This window comes from Corvus hawaiiensis, chromosome 3, assembly GCF_020740725.1.
Source record: "Corvus hawaiiensis isolate bCorHaw1 chromosome 3, bCorHaw1.pri.cur, whole genome shotgun sequence".
In the NCBI taxonomy this organism is placed as follows: Eukaryota; Metazoa; Chordata; class Aves; order Passeriformes; family Corvidae; genus Corvus; species Corvus hawaiiensis.
The window spans coordinates 61,934,714-61,961,455 of record NC_063215.1 but is presented as its reverse complement, the minus strand read 5'-3'; the positions used below and the strand labels follow the sequence as shown (position 1 = coordinate 61,961,455).

At 41.0% G+C, this 26,742-nt stretch overlaps 1 protein-coding gene across 3 annotated transcripts in view; it reads right to left on the bottom strand.

The window, feature by feature from the left end:
• Positions 1–26,742, bottom strand: part of TIAM2 (TIAM Rac1 associated GEF 2) — an 88,765-nt gene that overhangs the window by 22,109 nt on the left and 39,914 nt on the right. For 2 of the 3 annotated variants that reach the window (XM_048297279.1, XM_048297281.1), the window contains exon 14: positions 9,416–9,519. In XM_048297279.1, the coding sequence (XP_048153236.1) occupies positions 9,416–9,519 (104 nt within the window). Of the gene's footprint in view, positions 1–6,815; positions 7,056–9,415; positions 9,520–26,742 lie in introns of those variants that run through there. The other variant, XM_048297282.1, reaches the window with a different exon arrangement.

The window sequence follows — 26,742 nt, the reverse complement described above, 5'->3', positions numbered from 1 at the left end:
TAGAAGCACACAAGCAGCACTCAAGCACTTTTCAAAAACAAGTGAAATAATCCATCACTGTGAAATATTTTTAAGATCACTGGAAAAATGACATAGCCCTGTTGTTTGTTCCTGTGTACTTTGAATAACGCACATTCCCTTTACCAACATCTGGTTTTCATCTTTCCATTTCAGTGGCACCAGGCTTGATAGTTACCATAACAGTGACATCCTTCAAAATACAGGCTTCCCTCTATTGTCCTGATATGTGTAGGTGTGCTTATCTGCATCCAGTTCATTTCCCATCCTGCTTTTGCCCTTAATGCATGAAGGTAAAAGGCTAATTTTGCTCCATCGGTGTACACTTTGAATGAAAGGAAACAGTGGCTTGCCTCCAGGACAATCCTGAGCACTTTGTAACATCAGTCTGGACCACTGGTAGCACAGAAGCATAATTCATAGACACAACATACATATGTAGACACACACACACACATACATATATATATATACACACACACACAGAGCATGTACTTACACACTCTGCAGTAACAGGAGCTCTATGGTGTTAGTGGTCTCTAAGCATTATAAGCTCAGGATTAAAACAGCTCAGCTCCAGATCTCTACACTGATCTAGATGGAGCCTGTTTTTTACTTTTTATAACTGTGGGTGGATGATTTTTCTGCGTATTTTCTTGTCATGCTTATTATACTAACAACATGGTTTTTAAATGCCGTCAAAATGTATTTTCAAAGCGTAATTGACCACAGTGAAGACACTTGCTTTAATTCCAGTGATACAAAGAATTAGCATTCCAAATGTTTAAAATGAATTATTGTTTTATTTTTAATTTCAAGCATCTTAAATATTGTTTGTAACATTCTCACTCGAATTGTTTTGTGCTGAATGCAAAAACTTTTCTCAAGTACTGAATTAGAAACTATGGCAACCACTGAGACATTATCTTTGCAGTTGCATTCATGTTTCACAATGTAGTTTTGCAGTGTGCCACCTTTGGAGGCAGAGAAGGCAACTCGTATCTGTTCTTGTTAGTAGTCAGCATTTCTCATTCCAAATCTTAAAAGACACAGTAACTCCCCTGTAAAGACAAATATAGATTCTCTGAACTCTACACCAACCTCTCCCCTGGTTTTGGCAAGGCTTTGTTTAGGCACTGCAGCAGGATTCTGCTGTCTCAGAAGGAAATAATCACCATGCGAGAGGAAGTCTATGTCTGTTCACAGAATGTGAACAAGAGACAACAGGTAACAAAACTTGAAAATTTGGTGGAACCTCCCTGTGCATCTGACTCAACTAACCCCTTACTTTTTTTTTTTTTTTTCTAAAATTCTTCTGCCTCTTCCATTTTTCCATGTACCTTTTTGTTATCTTTTTTTTTTTGCAGAATTTGCTGCAGGGAGCAGACGTTTTTCAGTTTTGGAATTTCAGGTCTACCTTTGTCATTAGATGCTCCTGACAGAGCAAAATAGGAATCAAAGCCTCATTGAAGTTATGATGGTACCCAGGATGCAGTATTTGTCTGAAATCCTATACTGAAACTTTGCAACTTTAAAGTGACTTGGTGTGCTATAGGTGACTGCTGGGCACATCATATACCTTGGCGTGCACTAAAATTGGCCTTAGATGCTTTTGCATCTCAAGGAAAAAAACACATATGTTACTGTCAGCACTGTAACTGAATAGTATCTTGATTTTTAAAAAGAAGAAACAAACCACCAAATATTCTGCAGCTGGCATAGATGTTACCCAGTTCCCTAGGTCTGTCAGAAGCATGATTAGATATCTCTGCCTTTCACTGCAAAGTGAAATGCTGCTGTCATATCCTGCACTGCAGGTGACAGGAGCTGCTTTTGGAGGCCCGGGGTGGTGGGCTCCCAGGCAGCTTCCTGCCCTTCATCAATGAAGTCACGGGCGTCTCCAGAGACACTGCTAACCAGATCCTGTTGCAATGGTTCAGAGCTGTTGTCATATGTTTCCCTTTCCATCTGCAGGTAAGCCTTATGGATTTTTCCCAGATGACTACAAAGAAAAGCTGCGTTATAAGTCATCTCCCACTGGCTTCCTTCATTTGCAAGCATCAACACAACACAATTTCTTTTCCTGATCAAAACCATCTGCATGTTTTACACCAAAAGCCGTCTCAGTACTTTTGAGAGGACATTTCCTTCATTTGGAAGAAAGACAACAAATACCCCTTCCCCCCAAGCTGTAGAGAGTCAATGTAACAGCACAAAACAAAGCACCACAAGGTCACACCTCTGCATGCAAGAACTGCACATACTGTGGAGGCTCTTTGGTCTTCTTTCCTACCATTCTTGTGCCTCCCTAGCAGTAACCAGGCAAGCAGGTCTCCATCTACAGCTTGACCTGGTTACAGGCTCACATTAGATACAGCACTTTCCATGCTTTCACCTTTGTGGTTTTGAAGCTCCTTTGCTGTGTTAGCCAAGACTCACGACTCTTACATTTGAATTTTGGGCCATCCCTAGGGGATGCAGAACTGCAGGGTCAGTGCAACAAAATGAAATCCAGTACAGGGCAGTAGCACTCACTGGTAGGTTTACAGCAAGTCTTCTGTAACCTATAGTCTACCAGTTCTGGTGCCTTCTCTGAGCAATCGATTAATATACTGAAACCTAGATTAATTAGCAAAATTCTTATGAACTTCTAACAGGCTACAGTTTCACTGATATCCTTCTCAAAAGGCACAAGAAGACAGCAGGGGTCCGGCAGCCTCTCTACAGAGCCACCAACTCTGGTAGGGGTCACTATAGGCAGGGCTATCTGCAAGGGAAGCACAATAATTAGCAGAACTCCCCACAGGCTTGTCATGCTTTCAATGCAGAACTGTCCCCTCCAGGCACAAATGAATCAAGGAAACCACTGCTGAGAAACATGCTATTTTCCCATGTTAGCTCTGCGATTCCCTAAATGCATGTCACATCTGGAAGAAAATGACACTTGGATTGCAGAGGTTATACATGATTTTGAGACTACCATGTTGTTAATCCCCCTCCTACGAAGGAAAAAAAAAAAGATGTTAATTGCAGACTACTCCCCAAGCTTTTAGATCTCATCAACTGCTAAAGAGACGTTTTCATGATTAAAATAAAGGAAAAATCATTAACGTCCTATGGATGCTGAGTAAACCTTCAGGCAGGCAGCTCTCCTGCAATTAATGACATGCTGAGCAAATGGGAAATGCCCAGGCAATGCAAAACAGAGCTAATGAGAAGCCATCACGACATTCAGCTGGAATTGCCTCCATACAAGAAATGGGTTTGGGGCTCTGTTGAGCTTCTGGTCATTGCTGCTTGGCTTTCTTTCAATAGAGCTCAACAACTGGTGTTTACTTGGCTACTACTAATATTCTCTTTCCAAGATTTTTGATTTTTACAGTCTGCTTAACAAAATTATTTCATATACACTGCTTGTAGACACATAGTCAGTCTGGTGATCTCATACTCATCTCTGAGAGTGATGAGTGTCATCACCAGATCAAAATAAATCAGTGAACTACCACATATATATTATATATAATACATATGATCCATATAATAAATAGGATTACATTTACTGACAGCAGCAGTAGAATGCAGTTGGGTGTGTTTTGAACAACAGTGCCCTGAACTACTCCACAGTACATCTACTACAGATCACAGTGTACAATGGTAATAAATCATAGGAATACATCATTCCTAGCATCCACTTGCATTCTTCTGGAAGATAAAATACCATTCAAATCTTCCACACATTGAACAGTTGCGTGAATTTTCTGTTGGGACTGGACTGAAATTGTGTGACTAATTATTACTAACTACTTTCCACCCCTGCCATTCCATGGCAACTACCACAGTTGCCCCCTTCCTCTCCCCAAAAATCAAACCATGTTTTTTTTTTTTCTTTAACAGCTGAGCATTCAGGCAGACCAGCAAAGAGATGATTTTCTCTCATCCAGGTTTGAACATAGACCTCAAAGTATATTGTACCTCAGGATTTTTACCCTTAAATTATTCTGCATGAGAGGTTGATGGCTGTGGTCCTACTACTGGTGAAGGGGTTTTGAAATCAGCTTTAGAGATTTTGAAGACAAAATACTAATTTCTGCAACTTATGAAAACCACCCCTCCAGTGGGGGTTATACTGTATATACAAGAGGCCAAAACCACAAAATGCAGCAAACTCTTTACAATACTCACTGATTTTCATTATAGAAATAGCTGTGTGAAATCAACTAATAGGTAACAGGGATTTCCTTTTTGACATCCCAACACATATATTTTGCATCTGTTTTGGGAAGCCTCCTAAGATAGCTGCATGATGTAGAACTTGGAAGATGGGTTTGCTTTTGACTGCATTCACACCTCCTGGGCATCATCAGATATGGAAATGAGCTGCTCAATTGCACATGTACTTTAGACTGGAGCTACAAAAAAAACCCTGAACAGTTGCCCAAGTCAGGCATATGTATATGTTGGCTCCTTGAGCACGAAAAGCAGCACTGTGTGCAGGGAGACCAAAAACCAGATTTCTCACCACGGTCCCAGACATGCCAACTTCATGGAAATGTACTTCTCACTGCCCTGGCAAGTGGAAGAATGTCAACAATCGGCATCACAATAAACAGAACACACAAGCTTCAAAAACACTGGAAGGATGATTTGATATTACATAGGAAACTCAAGCATTCAAAAATCAGACTTCTGAAACACGCAAGGACACATTTTTTCCACCCTCTTTTTGTCTGCTATATCTAAAAATGGGCATTTCAAGTTGTGCCATCATATTGACCTGGACCTCATCCCCATGAAAAGCTGAAAGCATTTGATGAAAATGCTCCATCCTGCAGGAGATGCAGATTTGTGTTTGCTAAAGGTCCCATGAACTCTGCTGATCAGACTTGCCATGAATTCTCATTTCCTTATCAGATAAAGGGAAAGTGAACATAGTCATGAAACAGGAGGGGAAGATGAATTAGTTGAGATAATCTAAATAAGCTCAAGCTAGGGAAAGGTGTTCAAAGATTTTTAACGGTAACTTCTGGTCATTGCAATAAGAATGGTATTCCCAAGGGAAAAAAAAAGTTTGTTTTCTGCCTCTGCAGTGTACAGAATTTTTTATTTCTTTTTTATTAAGAAGTGATGGGGATAGATTTGTCCTCATATACAGACATTCATGTATGGTCAATAACCAGTGCTGAGAGTAAAGTGACTTATTTCAAGAGGCAACAGCAAAGGCAATTTCTCCAAGTTTCTGTATTCAACTTACTCCCAGGATCAATTTTACTTCATTGTTTGAAAGAAATACAGCACCATTTCAAAAGCATTACAAAACTGACAGCAGTTGACCACTCTTTAGAAAGCAAATTTTTGTTAACATTCAAAGTTTCTCACACGGCAGCTTCCATTTCTGCACCTGCAATGTTAATTTTTGAAGATGCTACCGTAAAACCACTCTGCATTCATTGACTACTTCTGTAATGATTAAAAGCCATCACACCAGCTATTTTTACTGGGTTTCTTGAGTTTCTTAAAGACCTCTAAGATACGGATGAGGATATAATGAAGTTATGTGAGATATTTGCAGAGAGTATACCCTAAGGTTTTTTCTTATGATCTGTAAAATACTTGAAGTGAAAATACATCTTCCCCTTCTCACACATGCATTTATATGAAGTTACTTCTTTATGTCTGTTAGAATTTAACATGATTTCAGAAATGCATCTCTCCGACGACACTCAAAAGATTCAGAGCAACCAAAAGTCAGATCACAGCAGTCTTTCTAGAGACCTTAAAATAATAGGTAATTATATAGTAAAATTTCCCCTTCTAGCTATGCTTCATAAAAGGTTATTTTTAATACACTGAAAGTACAAAGTAGAGATAAGCAAGTTAGTAACAGACTACTAAACTTCATCTTAAAAAAAACAGTGGGCTAGAAAGGAAAAGTTGCATCTTTTGTTCATTCAGCTTCACGCTACTTTGATGTACAGGAAGCTTGATTCTTGGCAACTGCCAACATACCAGGATTTAACTAAGTACCAGGAGCACAGACAATTAGTTCTCAAAATGATTAAACACAACTAAACTTAATTACACCGACAGGTATGCTCAATTCCCACATTTTCTGAGGTCACATATTCTTCTGTCAACAGAACACCTACATACTCCAGAAACAACATTAGCAATGACAACATGCTATTGCCACATAAACAGTATTTTAACACAGTTTGAAAATGTACTGCAGCAAAATGTGTTAGAAGTACAGTATCTATCCCTATCTATAAAATTGAAAATAAGGTTAAAGGTATTAAAGTACAAATGAGGTATCCCAGAGAATACAGAGCTGTCAGAACTAATGAGCATCTGGAATGGATGGTTCTTGATATCCATGTATTTTTAATAATATTTTATAACTTAAGGGACGGCTTCCATTTCTGGAACGATACTACCCTCTCTTGCCCTCCTAATTGATTTGTTAGCTCTCAGATGAAAGACAAACATATAACTATCCTAAATACATTCATTTCTCAGCCTACAAAAAAAAAAAATCAATGAATGACTGACTGAATGAAGGTGCATTTGAATGTAGTACACATGCAACAAAAGACTTATTTCTTTGAGATTACAAGGCACTTCTGAAATGCCTCACTGTACTTGCAGTTAAGACGATGCCTAACCTTAGCTTGGTATGAGATGAAGAAAATAGTGAAAAACAGACAAACAAAAATGCTCCAAACAAGAAACACAAAATCCAGAAATCAGACATGCAACCATAACATCCAAAGCTTTAAGACTGTTTTTTGTTTACTTACATGTTACGGGAAAATATCAACCAAACTTCAAAGGAGCCTGCTCCCTCAGAGCCAAACAATTACATCTACAGTTGCTGTCAACTGGAAAGTGAGCATCTCTAGCTGTGTCTCCCTTGAAATAATACCAAACTGCCTGTTGTTCCAGGCTATGCTCAGAACTCTCAGCACCGCCAGCCTCTCCTCCACAGAGCTGTGCTTACAGAGCTCCTCTCCCCCATACCTCTGCAGCATCGCCTACTTGCCTACTGCACTAATGGTGTCCTACAGGCGTGGGAGGTCAAGCCAGCACATGCAGGAAACAGAAGGCAAAGGGAAAAAAAATATCCACAAACCCAAATCCAGATGCTATGCTTTTTGAGACTGCACAATTTCCTCAAACTAGCTTTTATTAGCAATAGTTATTGTTCATCTGGTGAGCAGTCCTAAATTACAGCTATAAAAACAGAAATAATTTTAATTCCTGTTATACACAAGCACAAAAGCACATACAATATACACCACCTGAACTTAACTGTTAGGTTTGGGTTTTCTTTACTTCTACATCTATTGGAGATATCAAAAGGGTCAGACAAAAAGCTCTGACGGTAATAGGCACCCTCCAACAGAAAGACAGCAATCAATTACAAACCATTTGCAGAAATTGTAGAGCTGTCACAGACTCGTTTACAGCTGCAGTCCAAGTCAGACTGCCTCTGATTGCTAGGCTGTTTTCCACCCTTGTACCTACAAAACTAGGACAGCCTCAGATAGTTTTTAAAATGACACTAGCAGACCTGCATGTCAGTTCAAGAAGTGAACTGCAATACAGAATGGGCAATTACTTCAGCAAATCATGCAAAAGCCCTAATAACTGCTGAATCTGACAGATTTGAGGCTGGAGGGAGGGCAGGGAGCAGACCTGTCCATTTTCCCCTCTTTTTTTGAGCTTTAATTGCAGCATGTAATTCAGAGCACTGAAGCAAATTTAGTGCATTAGGAGCAACAACTAGTGTACATCAATTGCTCTCTGTGTATTTAAATCCTTGGAACTCTCCCCAATTTTCTGGCACCTGGTGTATTTGACACAGGCCATCACAACTGGCTTTGTTCTTCTGCTAAAGCAAAGCTGGTGCCCCAGAATCTCCTCCCATCCATCAGGACAGAAGGTCAGCATTTATGTTCATACAGTGCACGGGGGACAGCACATACTCTGGGTGAGCAGGACACCCCAAGGCACCCAGGGGAGTCTGGCCTGGTGCAAACAGCCATCAAAGCATCCAAAGCTCCAGGGTCACCTCTGCTGTGCTCCCACAAAGATCCCCACCCCTAAAGCCAGGTAGAAGTCCTAAAACAGCAGAGCAGAGAAATCCACTATACTCCTTTCAAAGGAACAACGTGTCCTAAGGGGAGAAAATCCAGTTTATTCTTTTCTGGTTGCAAAGACTTGGGGGAAGCATAAGCAATTGTTACACAGGATACAGATCATCCCTGTGGGAATCCCCCTGAGCAGCAGGAGATGGGCTGAAGACCCACAATCACTGGGCTTCTTATTCTCTTGGGAAAGGGCATAAAATCACCTATATAAGACTGAATTAGGTTACAAAATAATTACAAAAGTAAGATTTACAGCTCCTCTCAGTATGGTTAGAGGCATAATGTATCTTCCCTATTCCAGTCTTCTGAGTTTTTACATTCTGCCTCATCTCTACCAATTTCTCATACAACCTAGCACAAGACAGTAATATATTCCAGAACCATAAAAACTCTAACATCATTCCTGTTATGCAAGAGTGCTAACACAAGTGCTAACACAAATTTGCTTGAAGATACAACCAACTCATCAACAGAATTTAAAAACGCATTTCTGTTGTCAGAATGGCAATGCCAGGTAAAATCATGGCCACCAACACAAAAACACTACCCACACTTGCAGTTGGGAGGATCAAAACCATATGCACTTGAATTGGACACAGGTTGCAGTTTGCCTGATTCAGAGCAAAATGGACAAAAAGCTGCTCTTCGGAGACCAGTGCATCTGAAGGTGGACACTAATTCTGGGTATTCCTGCCTCAGCCCCCAAAGTCCTGGCTGAGAGAAGGACAACCATTAGTCCAGCCAAAGTCAAACAGTAACTGCAGACACATAAAGGGTCTCCAAATTAGAGAGCGGCAATCACTGTCTCTCAAACACTGCACCTCTCTAAGTCTGCAGTCCAGTATAAAACTAGTGATAGCATTGCTATGGTCATTGCAATATTAATAGCAAGCCCTGGAAATATCAGCAAAAAGACAAAACAAACTGAATCAATTAGAAAGCTGTAGCAGCTTTACTGTTCTCTGCAGGAACTGGGCTCAAGCCACACAGAAAAATGAATTTGACAAGTCTCTACCTGTTTGCCTTTTGCCGCCATCACACTGCTCCTGCAGATGCAGCAGCTGTGCTGTATATACTGACCTGTCAGGGCAACCTCAAGATACTAAAACATCAAGTACAGCTAATATGCATACAAAATGTTTCAAATTAATGCCCCATGTTCAATTCTTTTCAACAAAATGCAGAGCATTAACACCGCAATACTGCCTTTTGGTTCATAAGGATTGTTGTGTCAAGCATGTTCTTACCCTGAAAGGTGGATCAGTCTTCTCCCTGTGTGGCACTTGGTCCAGAGTGCCATCAGTGCTGCTCCTTTTCAAACTGGATGTGACATCAGGCACATTACTAAAGTCTGCATTTGAAATAAAACACACAAATAAATTAGAGGGTTATAGGACACAAACAGAAAAGTATTTACTCTCACCTGCCAACACTTTCAGTGTCTAGTACAGTTACACCGGGGGAGAGAATCATATAATCAATTAGGTTGGAAAAAACCTCTGAGACCATTGAGTCCAACCTATGACCTAACACCACCATGTCAACTAGACCAGGACACTAAGTGCCATGTCCAGAAGGAATACAAAATTTGCAATCCTCCCCACCCCTCAGAAAACAATGGGAGAGGTCAAAGCAAGGAGCAACTATGCCTGAAACTCTTGCTTTCCCAACAGCAGCTGGACATCTGAGACTGTCTGAAGCAATGTGCATATCTGATCTACCAAAATAAACCTCACGCTCTTGCTAACAACATGCTTTTGAAGGCAGCACTATCTATAATCAGCACACTCTGTGCTGAGACAACCAGTGAAGATTATTAAATGCACTCAGCAGTTCTCCTTGGATGAGCACACCATTGTTCGACATGACTTAGTCCTGAATCCTTTAAAGATTTAAGAAAAAAAGATAATTTTGCCCTGGAACAAACACCATAATTCATAATACAGACACATGCCCTTCTTCTTCCAAATAGTTTACCTATTTTACTAAGTTTGGGGTCCATCTATGCAGTAGCTGGCACAATGCAAAAACCAGAGGCAGCACTGCCCTGCTCTACTTACTGACAGACTGTAGTTTCAGTAACATTTACATATAAACTCAGGAGCTATCCAACAATGCTGAACATTCATATAAAAATGATGTTCTTTCTCTTTATATTTCCTCAATTGTCTGCTGAAAACCTGCAGAGATGTTCACATGGAAATTCTAATTTAAAATCCTAGAAGTTAAGAAGTGATTTTTGATCTGCAGTTTTATCAATCCATGTAGCTGAAAATTATAAAGCAACTGCCAAAAAAAAAAAAAAAAAAAAGGAAAGAAAAAGGAAAAAGGATTTTCAGCCACCTCACATGGTAAAACAGAAATAAAATAAAGGGGGGGTTAAAATTTGCTGCTTTGTTTCCTAGCCTTTAAGCCTCTAGAGTACAATACACAGTACATTACTACATTTTCAAACTCTTTCTCAACACCTACAAATGCTGGAAACTTATTTTTAAGTGAAAGGTAAGATTCTTATTTTATCACTGACACCAGCAACTGAATCTGTAATTAAAACAAATACCACCCATCATGAAGTAAAATCATGACAGTTTGCAATAAAGAAATTGGGAAGGACAACAGAATTTAGCTGCCTGGGTGTTGCCGTTGTCCTGTCCATGCAGAGTAGGACCAGCTCCTCTCAGAAAGAATTGACCAACATGGACTGAAGCAGGGAGGAAAATGGGAATTTTAGGCCCAAAAGAGAACCCTGCAACCCACAAGGAGCTTCCTGGTAAGACAAAACATGGCTGACAGACTCCAGAGACAAGTCAGAGAAAGACAGGCAAATAACTCAGCACACTGACAGCTTGGGGTTTTTCTATGCCTTACTAAGGCGCCCAGGTCAAGCTGAGCATTGAGGCTGACATTTTCCACCCAGAGGGCAAATTTTCTCATTTCCCTATCCTTGCAGAAACAAGGTCTCATCACTCTTCTCCCCTCAGGCTTTCTTACCTTCTCCTCCCGGAGTCAGGTGTGGCTCCTGATATGAAAGAGCCTTTGTAACATGCAGTACCCCAAGAGTTATCACTTTTGCAGAAAAACCACATTTTATACAACTCCACTCCAGCCATGCATCATCTTTAAGACCTTAAGAAAGAGTCTGTCTTGCCTATTTATTTTATTATGCTTTTACCTCTCTTCCTCCACCAAGCCTGAATAATTTTCTCCTTCCCTCTGGACTTTGAAAGTAATTTTGAGGCTCTCTGCTATATATGAGTACGCCTGAATGCCTGTTGACTTCCACCATTGTCAACTCCTGGGCAAGCCAACCCCTAAAACTTAAATTGACTTTTAAACAACAATTTTTTCAGGGTAAGGTGATGCCAAGGACATTATTTCCTATTGTTTCCCAGTTGAGCTCTTTTTACTTGCCCTCTGGGTTTTAAAGCCCTTCTCCCCTCTAAACAGCAGGCACCTGAGATACATTTTGCAATAGCATAAAGGATCTAGAGTCTGATCTCAGGTAGCTAGCTAGTGAGAAAAAAACCCTGTTTCACTCATTTTACAAAATGATAGTTAAACATACTTGTCCTTTACAAAGGAGTAAAACTAACTCACACAAGCAAAGAAGAGAGAGCATAAATGTGGGAAGAGGAAAAGAGGATAAAACAACCAGCAAACAACATAAACACTAAATCAGGATAACAACACACAAAGTAGGCAAACAGAATATTATATCACTTTTTCTAGATGACCCATCTTTTCCTGCCTTCACCCTCACTTTGTTTTTCCTTTGTAGTTCATAGGATTGTCAGAGGTAGGTCTATATAGTCTTGCCTATTTTTATAGCATTTGCTGTTGGCAGACTGAGTTGCTGACGATGGAGAAGCAACAGTAAATGTTATTTTAAATAGCAAAACCTAAAAAAAGTTACACGGAAAGAATCCAAGGTGAAAAAAGACATCCTACTGCATCCTACATTGTATGAGAGCTAACATGGGGAAGGAAGGAAGGAAGGATGTATGGGTTGTTGATCAGTTTAGCGTCCATATCCTGTCTCCTCTTCTTTCTTTTGCTGTGGAAGGGGACTTCCTTTGAATCTGCATAGCTCAAAAAAAAAAACCAAAACCCCCCCAAAACAAACAAAAACAAAAAACAAAACAAACACCAACCCCCCCCCAAAAAAAACCCCACAAAAAAACCTCAGAAAACCAAGCCAAACCTTAAGAACATAAACACAGCAAGAAGTTCAATACTGAAATTCTTTCTACTTCCAGTACTAAGTGGAAGGGGAGTGGCAAAGCCAAACCCTACAAAATGTATTTTCTTTAAACATTCAAATTTGGATTTAGCTCTACAATGGAATTCATACTATCAAAGATGTTCACAAACGGTAATGTGAAAGTGTTACCTTACAGGTTGGGGTAACCACTATTCTTTCAGGGAAAACTAGCAATAGAACTGTAGAGAGTATGCACAGAATCAAGAAAGATGTTATCACTGTGCGAGAACAAATTTGTTCCAGTATATAATATTCTGGTTCTTTGCTGGGAATGAGGACAGAAAAGTATGCAAGGAGATATATGTTCCTAAAAATCACTGAAATTCAAGGTCAAACCAGCACATCCAGGCTTTTTTTAAAATCATTACTAAAAACAAAAACAACAAAATATCTCTGATGCTACTAAAATTATGTTTCTCTCTACTTAAAGAACACATGGAATACTTCACTGAAAACATTGCTTGAGAGGCTTTCCAGCATAGTAAATAGTGAGTGTATCATGGCTAAATCTGCCCATACAGCTCCATTACAGTTGTACATTTGATTTAGTCTACTGACATCCTTGTGATAAACTTGTCTGGAAGAAAAATGGGACTGATACTAATAAGTTAAACAAAACATGGTTTAAATCTTGTAACATAATTTTTCTCTGCTGCAGTACACCTCTCTGTCCTGTTTATACACACACATTCATGCTTGGTGAGTTGAAATGTTTATCACTTCCAGCTGGGATACAGGAACCTTTGAAGTAATATTTTTTTCCAGTCTAGCAAACAGGAGTGTCTCCAGACACAAAAATATTAAGTTGGTGTGGTGGGTTGACCCTGACTGGACACCAGGTGTCTACCAAAGCAGCTCTATTACTCCCCTCCTCAGCTGGGCAGTAGAAAGAAATATTCTGAAAGGGCCACGGGCTGAGGTAAGCACAGGGAGAGATCATTCAGCAGTCACCTTCACAGGCAAAACAGACTCAACTTAGGAAAATTAGTTTAATTTATTACTAATCAAATCAGAGTAGGATAATGAGAAATAAACCCAAATCTTAAAAACACCTTCTCCCAACCCTTCTCTTCTTCCCAGACTTAACTTTATTCCCAATCTTCTCTCCCTCCCCTGAGCAGCACAGGGCATGTGTCAATGGGGGGTTGTGGTCAGTTCTTCACACGTTGTCTCGGCCACTCTTTCTTCCTCATGGGGAGGGGTCCTCACACTCTTCCCATGCTCTGGTGTTGAGTTATCCTATGGGAGACAGTCCTCCTTGAACTTTTCCAGCATGACTCCTTCCAATGGGCTGCAGTTCTTCACAAACTGCTCCAGCGTGGGTCTCTCACACAGGGTTTGTTCCATGTCTTCTGGAACAAACTGCTCCACAGTGGGTCTCCCGCAGAGTCACAAATTCAGCCAGCAAACCTGCTTCAGCTTCCCATGGGGTCACAGCCTCCTTCAGACATCCATCTGCTCTGGTGTGGGTCTTCCACAGGCTGCAGGTGGATCTCTGCTCTCCTATGGATCCCCATGAGCTGCAGGGGAACAGCTGCCTCACCATGGTTTGCACCAAGGGCTGCAAGGTCTGCTCCAGCACCCAGAGCATGTCCCAGCCCTTCCTTCTTCACTGACCTTGGTGTCTGCAGAGCTGTCTTTCTCAGACATTCTCACTCCTCTCTCCAACTGCAATCATGCAGGCTTTTTTCCCCCCTTCTTAAATATGTTATCCCAGAGGAGCTACCACCACTGCTGGCGGGCTCAGCCTTGGTCAGTGGTGAGTCCATATTGGAGCCAGCTAGCACTGGGAAGCAGCTAGAAGCTTCTCACAGAAGCCACCCTTGTAGCCTCCTGCTACCAAAAACTTGCCACAAAGCTATAGTGTAACCACTAAAAACTGAGAGAAAGCATACTTCTTAAGTCATGTTCCCCACTGCTCAACATTCAATTAAAAGAAGGCACAGAGCACACAGATGGGACAGTTGGTCTGAAAAACAAACACATGCAGCATATCCAAGAGCTCTGTATGCCTACGGGAATGTTTCTTCCCGTGATGATGCACTGATACACAGTGATACACGTACAAGTGGTGAATGTGGAAGTTATTCATGTGTTTGTGAGCAGTGAGGTACAATGGAAACGCATCCTCTAGCAGATGTGTGAGACAATAATAATCTCTGCTACAATCCCAGCCAAGAATCCAAAGGAAATCAACTGGAAAACATCAACATCGACCATCCGGCAATTCATTTACCATAAAGAAGCCATCAGCAAATGCAAATGTCACTTATCTCTCTTCTTCTGTTTAATTAACAAAGAAGCCTTAATTACTTTCAAGTCAGAGATGCTCTTACCAGTTTAGCTGCTCACTGCAAAGGCAAAATCATCATGGGGAGAGAGCTGAGGATCCTGTTCCTTTATTCATGATTCTTTTTTCATAACGCATCAGAACTTGTTCTGTTTCAGACTGTTCTCACTGATTTACAAAAATGCCAAATAACCATCACAAGCATGTCAAGTGTTATCAAATGTCAAGCACTGTGTAGGTGGTGTAACCACCTCTTTTTTCAAACTATGGCAAGAAGGTGTGTTTCCACCTGCCACTCCAAAGACAATGATAAATTGAATAAAAAATTCCTTCTACAACTACATGAGAAGACACAGAAAAATTAGATGTACTCAGTCTCTCACACCAAGACAAACTAAGACCACTGCAGGGCATCATTTTCAGATCTGTGAGGAGCAGCAGCTCTGTGCACTACTTGATAGCTATCCTGTTAGGAGAGAGAAGGCGAGATAGATGAAGTCACACATTTTGTCAGATTCAGGTGGGGGAACTGCACCTGGGTTTGTCTCAGCTAAGGTAAGAGGCTTGATTAACAGTTAGCAGCTGTGAGTCTTTCCTGGTATCCCTGACTTCACCTGATCCACTTACTGCATCACCAAACATTCACTACAACAAACAGATTCTGACTCTAAAGGCCATGGTAAAGCCAGTCCCATAGGACTTGGTTGAACCAGGCTGAAATATGTCTATAATCAACAAGGCTGAGTAAGGCAGGACAGAAATTAATGACCAGGAAATGATGTCTGAGGTCCGTGCAAGTCATGCTGCACTCAAGCCGCTCAGCAGAGGACTAAACCTTAGCTCTCAACATATAAAACCTGGCATATGAAATTGAAACTCAGGAGCAAGGATTTTAATAAATTATTCAGCTGATGATGGGGAAAAGAGGATGAGGCTATACAGCTGGTGAATAACATCCAATAGCTATGTTTAAAGAAAGAATGAGAATGTTGAGGTAATCTAATGTTGGAAAATATGGATCTGTAACCTATGTAGTAACCTTAGGCTTTCACAACCAATTCAAGGAAAGAAAAATGAAAAACATGGAGATAAATGGAATATTACATACATACATTGTATGCAGATTGTGTTAAACTAATCTGACATCCACCTTTAATAAAAGATTTTTTTAAAGACAAAAATATAGGATAAATCTAGCCTTCTGGAAACTTAGTTTTAAAGAAAAAAGAAACAAGAAACTTTTACAATATCCCAAGGGAAATTGCTAGCCAAAATGAAAAGGATAGGAATTAAAACAAGACTGAACTGGCTAGCAGGTAAGATAAGAATAGATTTGTCTGAATAAACTCCTAGGCCTGGGAAAAGCTAGACTGTAGATTTTGTCCAAGGTGGGTTTGGGGAGTAATTTTGTTTGATATTTTCATTATTTGTCTCAGCAAAGAAAGTACAATAGGAATTACTCTAATTAAATACTCTAATCATTCAAAGGTAATACAGAGCATTAATTAGGAGCATGACTGCAGATGCATAAAGGACATATGGATGACCTTGAAGATGAAGCCGAAGTCCTAGAATGAAATCACATGGAAGGAAGTTTCAGGGACCTGTAAGAACCACTACTTCTATAAGCTGTGACTCATGAGCTAGAAACATGAAAGAAAAGTGTGGAAGTGTGGAGAAGGGGTTGACAACATACAGTTGTGAGCTAGAGCTATTTAAGCAATGGCCAAGGCCAGCAGATACTGATCAGTCATTACACTGGCCAGGAATATGTCTGTTCTGGTAATTAGAAGACTGGCTTTCAACCATCACATGAACAGATTTCTGAAACAGACTTACCTAGGCACAAAGAATGCAAACAATCTATTTTAAAATGGAATAGGATAAATGTATCAATAGGGTTGTCCAAAGCCGTAACCAGCAGAGGATTGAACATGCTGAGACTGGAAATTCCTTCCCATCCTGGGTTTGTCTATCACCAGCACAGCACAAATATTACACAGATACATAATACAGCTACACAGGTAAAAATGGCCAGAAGCCTCTTTCTGTTCAGTAGAGCACAAGAAATACTTTAAGTTTCATTAATACTGGTGCTTAAAGATCCTGGCAAAGAATGTTTATGACTAAGAGAACATTTATATCAGAAGTGCACGTGGGTTATGAGCCCTGACAGCTGTCCTACCCCAGTTTCTTGCTGACTCCAGCTCTGAAATTCATTAACAACTCCACTGCAACAAACTGATCTTCTTCTTGTTTGTAGTTCTCTGGCACTTGAAAGGGAAAGAGGACTCTCACTTCCTGTCCTCTCTGCTGCAGTTTTTAATCTGAGTAGTTAGATGCTGTAGATATAGTGGCACTCGAGCAGTTGTGATGGGCTTGGCCTAGTCTGTAAAAGACTGATATCCTGACCTCAGATCTGAGCAACTGACAGCATTTTTTAAACACTGGTATTGTCCAGTGATTTCAGACAGATGATGCAAAACAGCAATAAAGTGGGCATCAACTTACTTCTGAGATAGTAATATGTATTTTAGCCTGGAGAGAAAAAGGATCCACAATTATAAAGGATTACAGGAGGTCCAGACTGTCCACTAGAAAAGAATATTCAATGTTTTCACTAATTCCCAAAAGTTCTAGAAACTGCCAACAGAACACAACACAGCTGATCTTCAGCATGTAGGATATTCTCCCTCTCCCTATTACAGAGAGTTTCCATAACACAGCTGCATGGTTTATCTGGAAATGAGATATTACTTTTGGGTAATAAAGTTAAGCCAGGTGTATGGAAAGCTGCATTTTTCATTGTTGTGCAAATTCTCCAGACTGGTCAGTTAATTATGATAAGCTTACAGTTCTCATATTCTTCTAGCCAATGCTATCAAGAGAAAAGTAAATTTCCAAGAGAAGATAACAAATATTTCCAAAATCCCTGGTGCAAATAATACCAAAGTCTGAGCCAACTCTCAGAAAGGAACAAAGCTTTGTTGGTCTTCATGCCTTCAGACTTACTGAAAAACAGGGAGTGGTAGGTGAACCATTCCAGCATTGCCTAGAGAAGAGAAATATCAGCATAATGAGCTCTAAAAATGCTCTGTCGGAGACCACCACTCATAACTTCAGTTAAACAGTTCAGCCTGGCAGGTAGCATGAGTGTGCTTATTTCTTTTGATTTGATACAACTAAATATATTTCAGGTTTTCAACGGTATATTTACTCTTTTGTAATGAAGTTGAAAAAATAGATCTGTAAGCATTTCCTTTTCCTTTCTGAAAAACATCAAGAAATATCTTTCAAAAAGTAACAGTTGATCCAGAGGAATTTATTGAATGCCTTTCAAGAGACACTCTCACAATCTCTGTTAAAGAAGGCATCCAAGTTTCACCAGAGAGATGAAGGGTTCTGGGTTCACTAGTTCACCTATGAATAACTCATATGTCTTGCTTATGCGAGGATAAGACCTTTCAGTTCTTTGGCTCATGTTATCCCCTGGGATCAGCATGGAAGGGGCACCCAGCAGCTGGTATATACGACAGAGCCCACACAATCTCTACAGCCCTTTAGATTTCTATCTAGGTTGCGAAGAACACAATAACTATGGTCAGGAAGAAGAAAAGCAATAGAAGAGTCCATGGAAGATTCATTAACTGACCCACAATGGCCATTTGCACTGGAAAAATTGCTAGTAAAAGCGAGGAGGGTCTAGAAGATGAAGTAAGGGGATACCCCTAGGTAAGTTTAGTAAAGTTGTGATACAAAAGGACACTGGAGTTGCTGCTCATGAAGGCCAAGGTCTGGGTAAACATCAAGAGGTGTTTGGAGACATAGAATTCAACACCTTCAAAGACAGGCAGTTTTTTTCTCTAAACAATCTTTGGCCAGAGAAAGATTATTAAAAATTTGGTGGTAAGTCAGATGAAGAAAAATTCAAAGACCATAACACAAGAATGGTCCAGCTCAGGTAACAAGTGGAGATCTAATTTCCACCTAGAAACGGACTGAAAAGTCCTACTTTACCTCAAGGTATTCATCTATTTCCTCTGCATGTCATAGTAGCAAATAAATAAACAAATAAATTTTTTGCATTCTTGCATCCTACTAGTACAAGCCTCAACAAATGAAAAATGGCTGCTACACACTGAGCTTATTCATGAGGAGTTTTTATGGCCACATTTGATTTCTAGGCTGAAAACTGTCTCTATGTAACTTCTGCGTTAAGAAAACAGATTTCTAAGAGAAGGTGGGTAGATTGCAGCCACAGATGAGAAATATCTGTTGAAACACACCATATTCTCTACCACTTCAAGCTGAAAGCCAAAGCAATTTGATTCACTTTTTATCTTCATCAAGGTTCTCCATGGATTTGGATTTGAGCAAGAGGCTGAGGTACCATGGACCCTAAGTGTAGATTCTTATTAATCTTCAATTAAGTTTTCCAGATTCAAGTGAGTGTTCATGTTAGCTCAATTCATGGAATTTATGTAAGTTTTTAGCTATTGCACAGTGCCAGTCCATTTTTTTTCCCCACAGCTGGTACTCACAGCCTTCACTCCAATGCTGGAGTAAATCCAAATTTATTTGCAGGCAGTAATTGTGGTTATTAACTGTACAGTGGTTTACAGCTTTCATGCTGCTTTAACCAACAGTTAAAAAGATAGTGAAACACTAAATTTATTATCAATTCAAAACCACCTTCCTCTTTTTGCCTAGGAAATTTTCAAGTTCTTCTGAAAGCCTTTGAACTAACTTCAGATAACAACTAGCTCAAATTCTCATTGCTAAATTATCATGACTTGAGTCTACTAGTACGAGCAACTTAAGTTTCTAGAAAACTGAATGTGTTAGAAAAACATAAGTAAAATTAACTGCATTTAAATAAATCTCTGTAAGATATTTTGGGTTTTATCACTTTTTGGTGATCTGGGTGTTTTGTAAACTATTTTGGGACTGGCTAGAAGGTATATTCTTACTTAGCTTCAAGGTTGTAACAACTGACTCCTTGGTGTAGCTAGAAACTCATTCAGGAATCCTTTCCATATGTTAAAATCTGGAAAGAAAATTAGCATACAGCTGTCATAACATCAGACTTCCTAGACAGGATTCTTAAACACAGAATTCCTAGATGCCTGTCACTAACTAGACTAATTGTTACCAAACAAGACATGCAATTACAGACCAGCCAAGAAGATTCCCTTCATGGCTCTCTCATCCATATGTTTTGGCTCCAGGGAGCAAACTATGAAACGTCAGAAGGTGCTTTACATGCTTCCCAATGTACAATGCAACTGGGCTGCTTCTTTTTGCACAAACAAAGAGAAATTCCTACTTCTGGCTAGGATCTGAAATGATCAAGCAGGACAAGTCTTTCTCCTTTGTTCTTACCCTTCAGTGAGGAAAGTGACACTTCTTTTAACATTCCACATTTCCAAGTATAGAAAAAGGCAGTACGTTCATGCATCTTTCTTAAGACATTTTGGGCGACATGCTGAACAGTGGCTTCACTCCAATCAGCCACCTACTTGTGCAAGTTTGACATTCTATAGGCAGCTTTATGCTCTCTTATATTTCTTTTTCTTTTCTAAATATCTACAGAAACATCCATTTTGAAGCTGGAGTAGAGTCCTTTAGATTCCTTTGTCCATTAACAGCTCATGGTGAGGCAAAGTAATTTGACTCATTATCTAATTCAGTAATCAACAGGAGGTACAAATTAGCAACATAATAGGAAATAGCTGCCTGCACTTCTGCAGCAACGCCTGATTAGCTCCTGCACCTCAGTGGTATGTTTCTATATGGTTATTTAACATTCTAAACTTTCTCTGCCCAAGTATCTGCCAGTCGGGCAGCTGTTCAGGCTTTTCAGTTTTAAGCTTAACACTTCACACCAGCTTCTCAGATTGTTACTTAAATGCCTTTGTTTCCTAAGTGCATGACAAACGCCTTCTTCCGTACAGTCTCACTGGCGGCCAGTGCTAGCCACAGCTAGTGCATCACCCTTTTATTCCAGTTCAACAGCTGGAGATGTGTGGCTGCGGTACAGAGGAGGAAGACACAGCAGAGCCCAAGCCGGGTCCTCTATACCACCATCCTCTCTAAGTCAGCAAAGGCTGCAACCCACTGCTGCCATTAGGTCCTTCCAGGCTACAGCTGCTGGACATGCAGGGGTGCTGTCAGGGGTCCCTCTCCTTGTTTTTGTTCCTGCAGGATTGCTCACATGGGATGGCTTTGGCAAAATGGACAGCAAATGCAGCTGCCCAGGTTCCAAAAACCCTGCCCAGGTTCCAAATATACCACCTCAGTGGTACATTTTCTTCTCCATCTCAAATTTATAGGCACAAAGTAATGAAAACAGAAAGGAAAAGGGGGAGAAATAGTTACTTAATGGTTTAGCAAGAGTTTGTGGCTAGCTTAGACAGTTTTTATCATTACTCAACGTACCTTACCTCTGTGAAACACAGAACATCTGTTGTTTGATGTGTTTTAAATCATGCCTACGGCAGTAGTCTATATGTGGATGTCTCTAACTTTATCATAATTAATAAACCTCCTTACTATCCATATTGTCACTCTACAGAATTCAGTAGGAAGGGCAGTATGATGATTTATGCCTACATATCACTGAGCCAGAAGGTGCAGCTATACAGGGTTTAATGAAGTTTACACCAGTATATAAACCCCAACAATTTGGCCCACTGACTTCACAGGGATTAAATCACAGCAGCATTTAGCAAAGCAGAACAGAATGCTCTTTCAGTGGAAAAGCAAAACGAAGAGCATTTAAGGCTGTCCCATTTTATAGCATAGGCAATCTTTTAATTTGCTGCACAGACATCTAGCAGAAAGCCAACAGGACAGTTTGTCAAGTGCCAGCAAGACCTCATTAAACTGCCACTCTTGGGAAACACTTGTATTGCAAAACATGCAGTAAGCAACAAGTGCTCCAATGGATCCATCTTCTAAAGAGACAAATGCTTTCTCTGAATTAATCTCTACATTGATACAGCCCCAGGTATTGTCACAGGTCAGACCTAGTCTTCCCAGCAATTCTCGAGACTGCAGGACAAAGACACTTTTGTTAACAGCACACAAACAGCTGGAGTAGAAGCCAACCCACCACAGCTGTCCAAGACTACTGTCAACACACAGCCTGCCCCTTGAGCTTGCTCTGATGAGCATGTCCTAGCACATCTATGTGGTTTCCTGCTGAATTGTGTAATAAGTAAGAAAAAGAAAGCCCAGCAGTCATCTATCATCAGGCAGATAAGCAGTTATGCTGCATAGACAACTATATGTCTGTGTTACAGAGAGGCTTTCCTAGTATGTTGCCTTACACCACACAAAACCATTAGATACCTAGCATTAGATCTACCAGGCAAGAGGGAGCAATGTATGCAGACCACCATTAACAGAGATCAGGGCCCATATCTAACAGGACTGTAGGTGTCCTTGGGACTCGAGAAGTGAAGAAGCAATATTCACCTCTTCTGAGCTCGAAGGAATTTCCTAGGAAAGAATGAAGACAGGTTTCTTTGATACCTCACACATAAAGCACAAGGAAGGAGACGCCCTATAGCACAATGAAGAGAATTTGTATGTTGAAACAGCAGCTAGGCAAACAAACAAGACCTCATCTGAGCAGAACTAAAAGTAGAAGTCCTTTTAAAAATGCTTTTCAGTTAAGTTTTAGTTTTACTTTAGTTTATAAAATGCTTTCAGCAATACATTAAAGACATTTACAAAAACCTATAGGCACACAGCAAGAAGCAGAGTGGTCTGAACCAGTGGTCCAGGCACAGCCCCCAGCTGTCGGAGCTAGAGGCAATGTCCTCCTTACTTTATCTCTTCTCTTAAGAAGGACACACAGGTCTGTTATACCCTGATATTCAGGGTAGGTTGCAGCTGAAAGAGAATGTAGGGTGCTACCTGGAAAGGTGTGCAGTGACATGCAGAGAGACAGCTGGCAGCAGAGCCAACCTCTGTCTTCCTTTTCCTCCCTCAACTCGGTGGTATCTGACAAAGCTGAATAGAGCAAAGTTTTCTGGAGAAGCAATGAATTGTAATTACACTTTACAGAGGCATCTAGAACACCTAGCAAAGTGCATTACAAACAGGAAGTACCTTGGAGTTGAATCAAAATCAGTTGTTATTATCAAGATCACTTTTTAAAAATAATTTAGTCATATAAAAATTAAACTTGTGGCCAACTGATGTGCTTTGCTTCTGTGAGTGCTTACTAAGATTAAAATCAGAAGCTGCATATGTCTTGGTGAACAGAAGAGTCACTTTCCATGTGAGGATTCAAACCCCTGATCCTCCTCCTGAAGCACTGGCACTTTGCAAAAATATCTCAATGTTTAGCAGATCAGGAGCTAAAATGTAATTGCTCCTCTCCAGCACACAGCCCAGACATTTGTCAAAAAGCATGAAGCCTGACTCTCTCCCTCCCTGACTCCAGCCGTGCCTTGTACAGCACAAAATAGCTTCATCAGCAGTGACTCAAACCGGCATGTCCCAGACTATGCTGCTGCCCAGGCATCAGTGCAAGGGGAAGGAAAGCAGAGGGCAAAGCCCTTGCTCCAAAGTGGCTAGAACAGTGTTCTGTGGGTAGCTCAACTTAAAGAGAACTTGCTGCCTCTGAGAGTAACTCTCCTTGCAACCAGCTCTCCCCTGGCACCCGCCTGCTCCCCGCTCCTCCTCCTCCTTACCTGGCTCTGGCCCTTGTCAGAGCTCTGCACCCATCAGTTCAACTCTCTGAGGGTGTGGGGGCTGGGGCGGGGGAGAAAGATTTCTCCCTGATTAGCTGCAGGGGCTGCAGCAAGTGCTGCTGCCAGCACAGGGGCGGGGGAGGAGTGCTACGGGGCTAGAGGAAGAGGAGGAGGAGGAGGAGCAAGCCTCCTCCTTGTCAGCAGCACCCAAGACTTCTTCACTGCTCCTGGGACTACACTTCCAGAAAGATGGGCCAGAGAGGAACCCAGGCCCTACACAGAAGGTAAGCACCGTACCCCACAGGTGAGGAGTACTACACGGAGCACAGGAACAATATGTCCATTTTTTTTTCTTTCTTTCTTTCTTTCTTTTTTTAAGTGGTTTCTTTCCCATTTAACTTTCTAACCCTCATAGATGAAAGTGTTTCATCATGGAAACTTGTTAAAGCATATCCAGCCTGCCATACCCCACCTTTTTTTTTTCTTTATCTTTTAATCACAGAGTTCTATTTACAAATTAGGGTTTATTTCAACAGTGTCAGCTAACCAAAAATGACAGCTTTATTTGGCAAAAACACACTTGCTGAGGAAAAGGAAAAATTGCCCAACTCTGACAGCAACTCACATTCTGCAATGGGTTTTCACACCTACTAATGCTTCTACCTCCTACCTCACACCATAGATGTGGTGTATCTATAGCTATAGATACACCATAAACCCACACAGCATTGCCCTAAATATACAGTTTTCAATTCTTGTGCCTTCCATGTTGTTTATTCCTCAAATATCCATGCCATCTTAAAATGAGGCTTTGTTGTTTTGGTTTTTTTTGCTCCACAGTAAGAACTTCAGTCCAATTTCCTCATTTTTTAATTCTACATAAATATTTCTTTAATTTCCTTAGCACTGGAGCTTGGAGTAAATTTAGTTGCTCTGTTATTTGGTTTTCCACATTTATGAGTGCATTTTAAAAGTATTTCATCTCATTTCTTTTCCAGGATAAGCTTATTACTCGCCACACAGCTAAGCAGCAGGAACATAGTGGTGCCATGTGGGAGATCAAATGATACAACCACAGCAGGTCCAAAATACAGCTACAAGAGTATAACAACCTCTTGGAGAAAATGAATCACTCCCACAGAAAATTCCCTGGGAATAATTTTCAGGAGTGGCAGAATTAGTGGCTTTGGAGAAAGTCAATCACTTCCCTTCTGTACAGTAAAAGCTGCCAAAGTTTGCCACGAGGTATAATTGGGTATCCTCAACACAGCAGAATATGTAGGAAAAGGCATTCATCAGAGTTATGACAAACAGTTACAAAACTGTAAACAAATGTGGACAAACTACTACCATCCAAGTTATATGAAGCCAGTGATTTTAAGTTCTGTTTTGCTTTTGCATGGTGGTCATCGCCAAGCACTAGGCAGGGCATTACTGTGTGACTCAGCATTGAGAATTTCCACTTTCTAAGCACTTTGTTAATTTTAGCTCATTAATCCTCATAGCAGTCTAGAAAGACGAGTTAATTTTTAAAAACAGGGAGGTAACAGCAGAAACATTGAGGTTTTTTAACTCCCAGTATGTACCTTCAGCCAAATTGAGCTTGATTTTTTAAAGCGGTCTGCTCTTCCAGCACTAGCTGATTTTCAAAGGTGCCACTTCAGAAGAACAGACTCAACATGGACAAGCAAATGTTAGAAATTATTTTTGAAAACTAGGGTCTTAAGAGTGACTCAGTCAACTCCACCCAAGCAGACAGAACAGTTTTAAACAGGACAATCAGGGGATCAGGCCCAGCCAGCTCAGGTTTAGGAAAGGCAGGTCCTGCTTGAACAACCTGATCTCCTTTTATGACCAGGTGACCCAACCAGTGGGTGAGGGAAAGGCTGTGAACATAGCCAACCTGGCTTTCAGTAAAGCCTCTGATACGGTTTCCCACAGCATTCTCCTGGAGGAACTTCCAGCCCATGGCTTGGACAGGTGCTCTCTTCACTGGGTTAAGAACTGCCTGGATGGCTGGGCCCAGAGAGCAGTGGTGAATGGAGTTACATCCAGCTGTAGGCCAGTCACAGGTGGTGTTCCTGTGGGCTCAGTGCTGGGGCCAGTCCTGTTTAATATATTTATCAATGATCTGGACAAGGGAACCAAATGCCCCCTCAGTCAGTTTGCAGGTGACACCAAATTGGGTGGGAGTGTTGATCTGTTGAAGGGCAGGAAGGCTCTCCAGAGGGATCTGGACAGGCTGGATCAATGGGCTGAGGCCAGTGGTGTGAGATTCAACAAGGCCAAGTGCCGGGTCCTGCCCTTGGGTCACAACAACCCCTTGCAGAGCTACAGGCTGGGGCAGAGTGTCTGGAAAGTGGCCCAGGGAAAAAGGACCTGGGGTGCTGGTCAACAGCAGCTGACCATGAGCCCGCTGTGCCCAGGTGGCCAAGAAGGCCAAAGGCATCCTGGCCTGAATCAGGAATAGTGTGGCCAGCAGGACCAGGGCAAGGATTGTCTCCCCTGTACTCAGCCCTGGTGAGGCTGCACCTTGAGTGCTGTTTCCAGTTCTGGGCCCCTCACTACAAGAAATACACTGAGGTGCTGGAGTGAGTCCAGAGCTGGTGAAGGGTCTGGAGAGAGAGTCATATGAGGAGTGGCTGAGGGAGCTGGGGGTGTTTAGCCTGGAGAAAAGGAGGCCCAGAGGAGACTTTGTCACTCTCTACAACTCCCCGAAAGGAGGTTCTAGCCCAGAGAACAAGTAACAGGACGAGAGGAAATGGCCTCAAGTTGCACCAGGGAATGTTTAGGTTGGACTTCAGGAAGTATTTCTTCACTGAAAAGGTGGTTAAGCATTGGAATGGGCTGCTCAGGAATGTGGTGGAGTCACTATCCCTGGAAGTGTTCAAGGAACAACTGGATGTGGCACTGAGTGCTATGGTTTGGTTGACACGGTGGTATTTGGCCAAAGGTTGGACTCAATGACCTTTAAGGGCTTTTCCACCTTAATGATTCTATGAATTTCCTAAAGACTGGATATGAATTTGAGAGTCCTTGGCCTCCAAAGCCCTGCTTGGATCATTAAATATCCCCTATGCTAATCTAAAATCTTATTGAATTCCTGAGTGAGTAACAGGACACAGAACAGTTAAACCCTTTATGATTGTCTATTAATTCAAAGTAATGCCATTTTCTTCTGTTTCCATTTGAACTGATCAGGTGATCAAACACTAAGCACTGAATTTGATTAACATAAAACTTCTTCTCACAAAGCTTAATTTAGAACTATTTGTTCCCTTTCAGAATAAAATAAATCTTCCTTAACTGCTTTTAAGC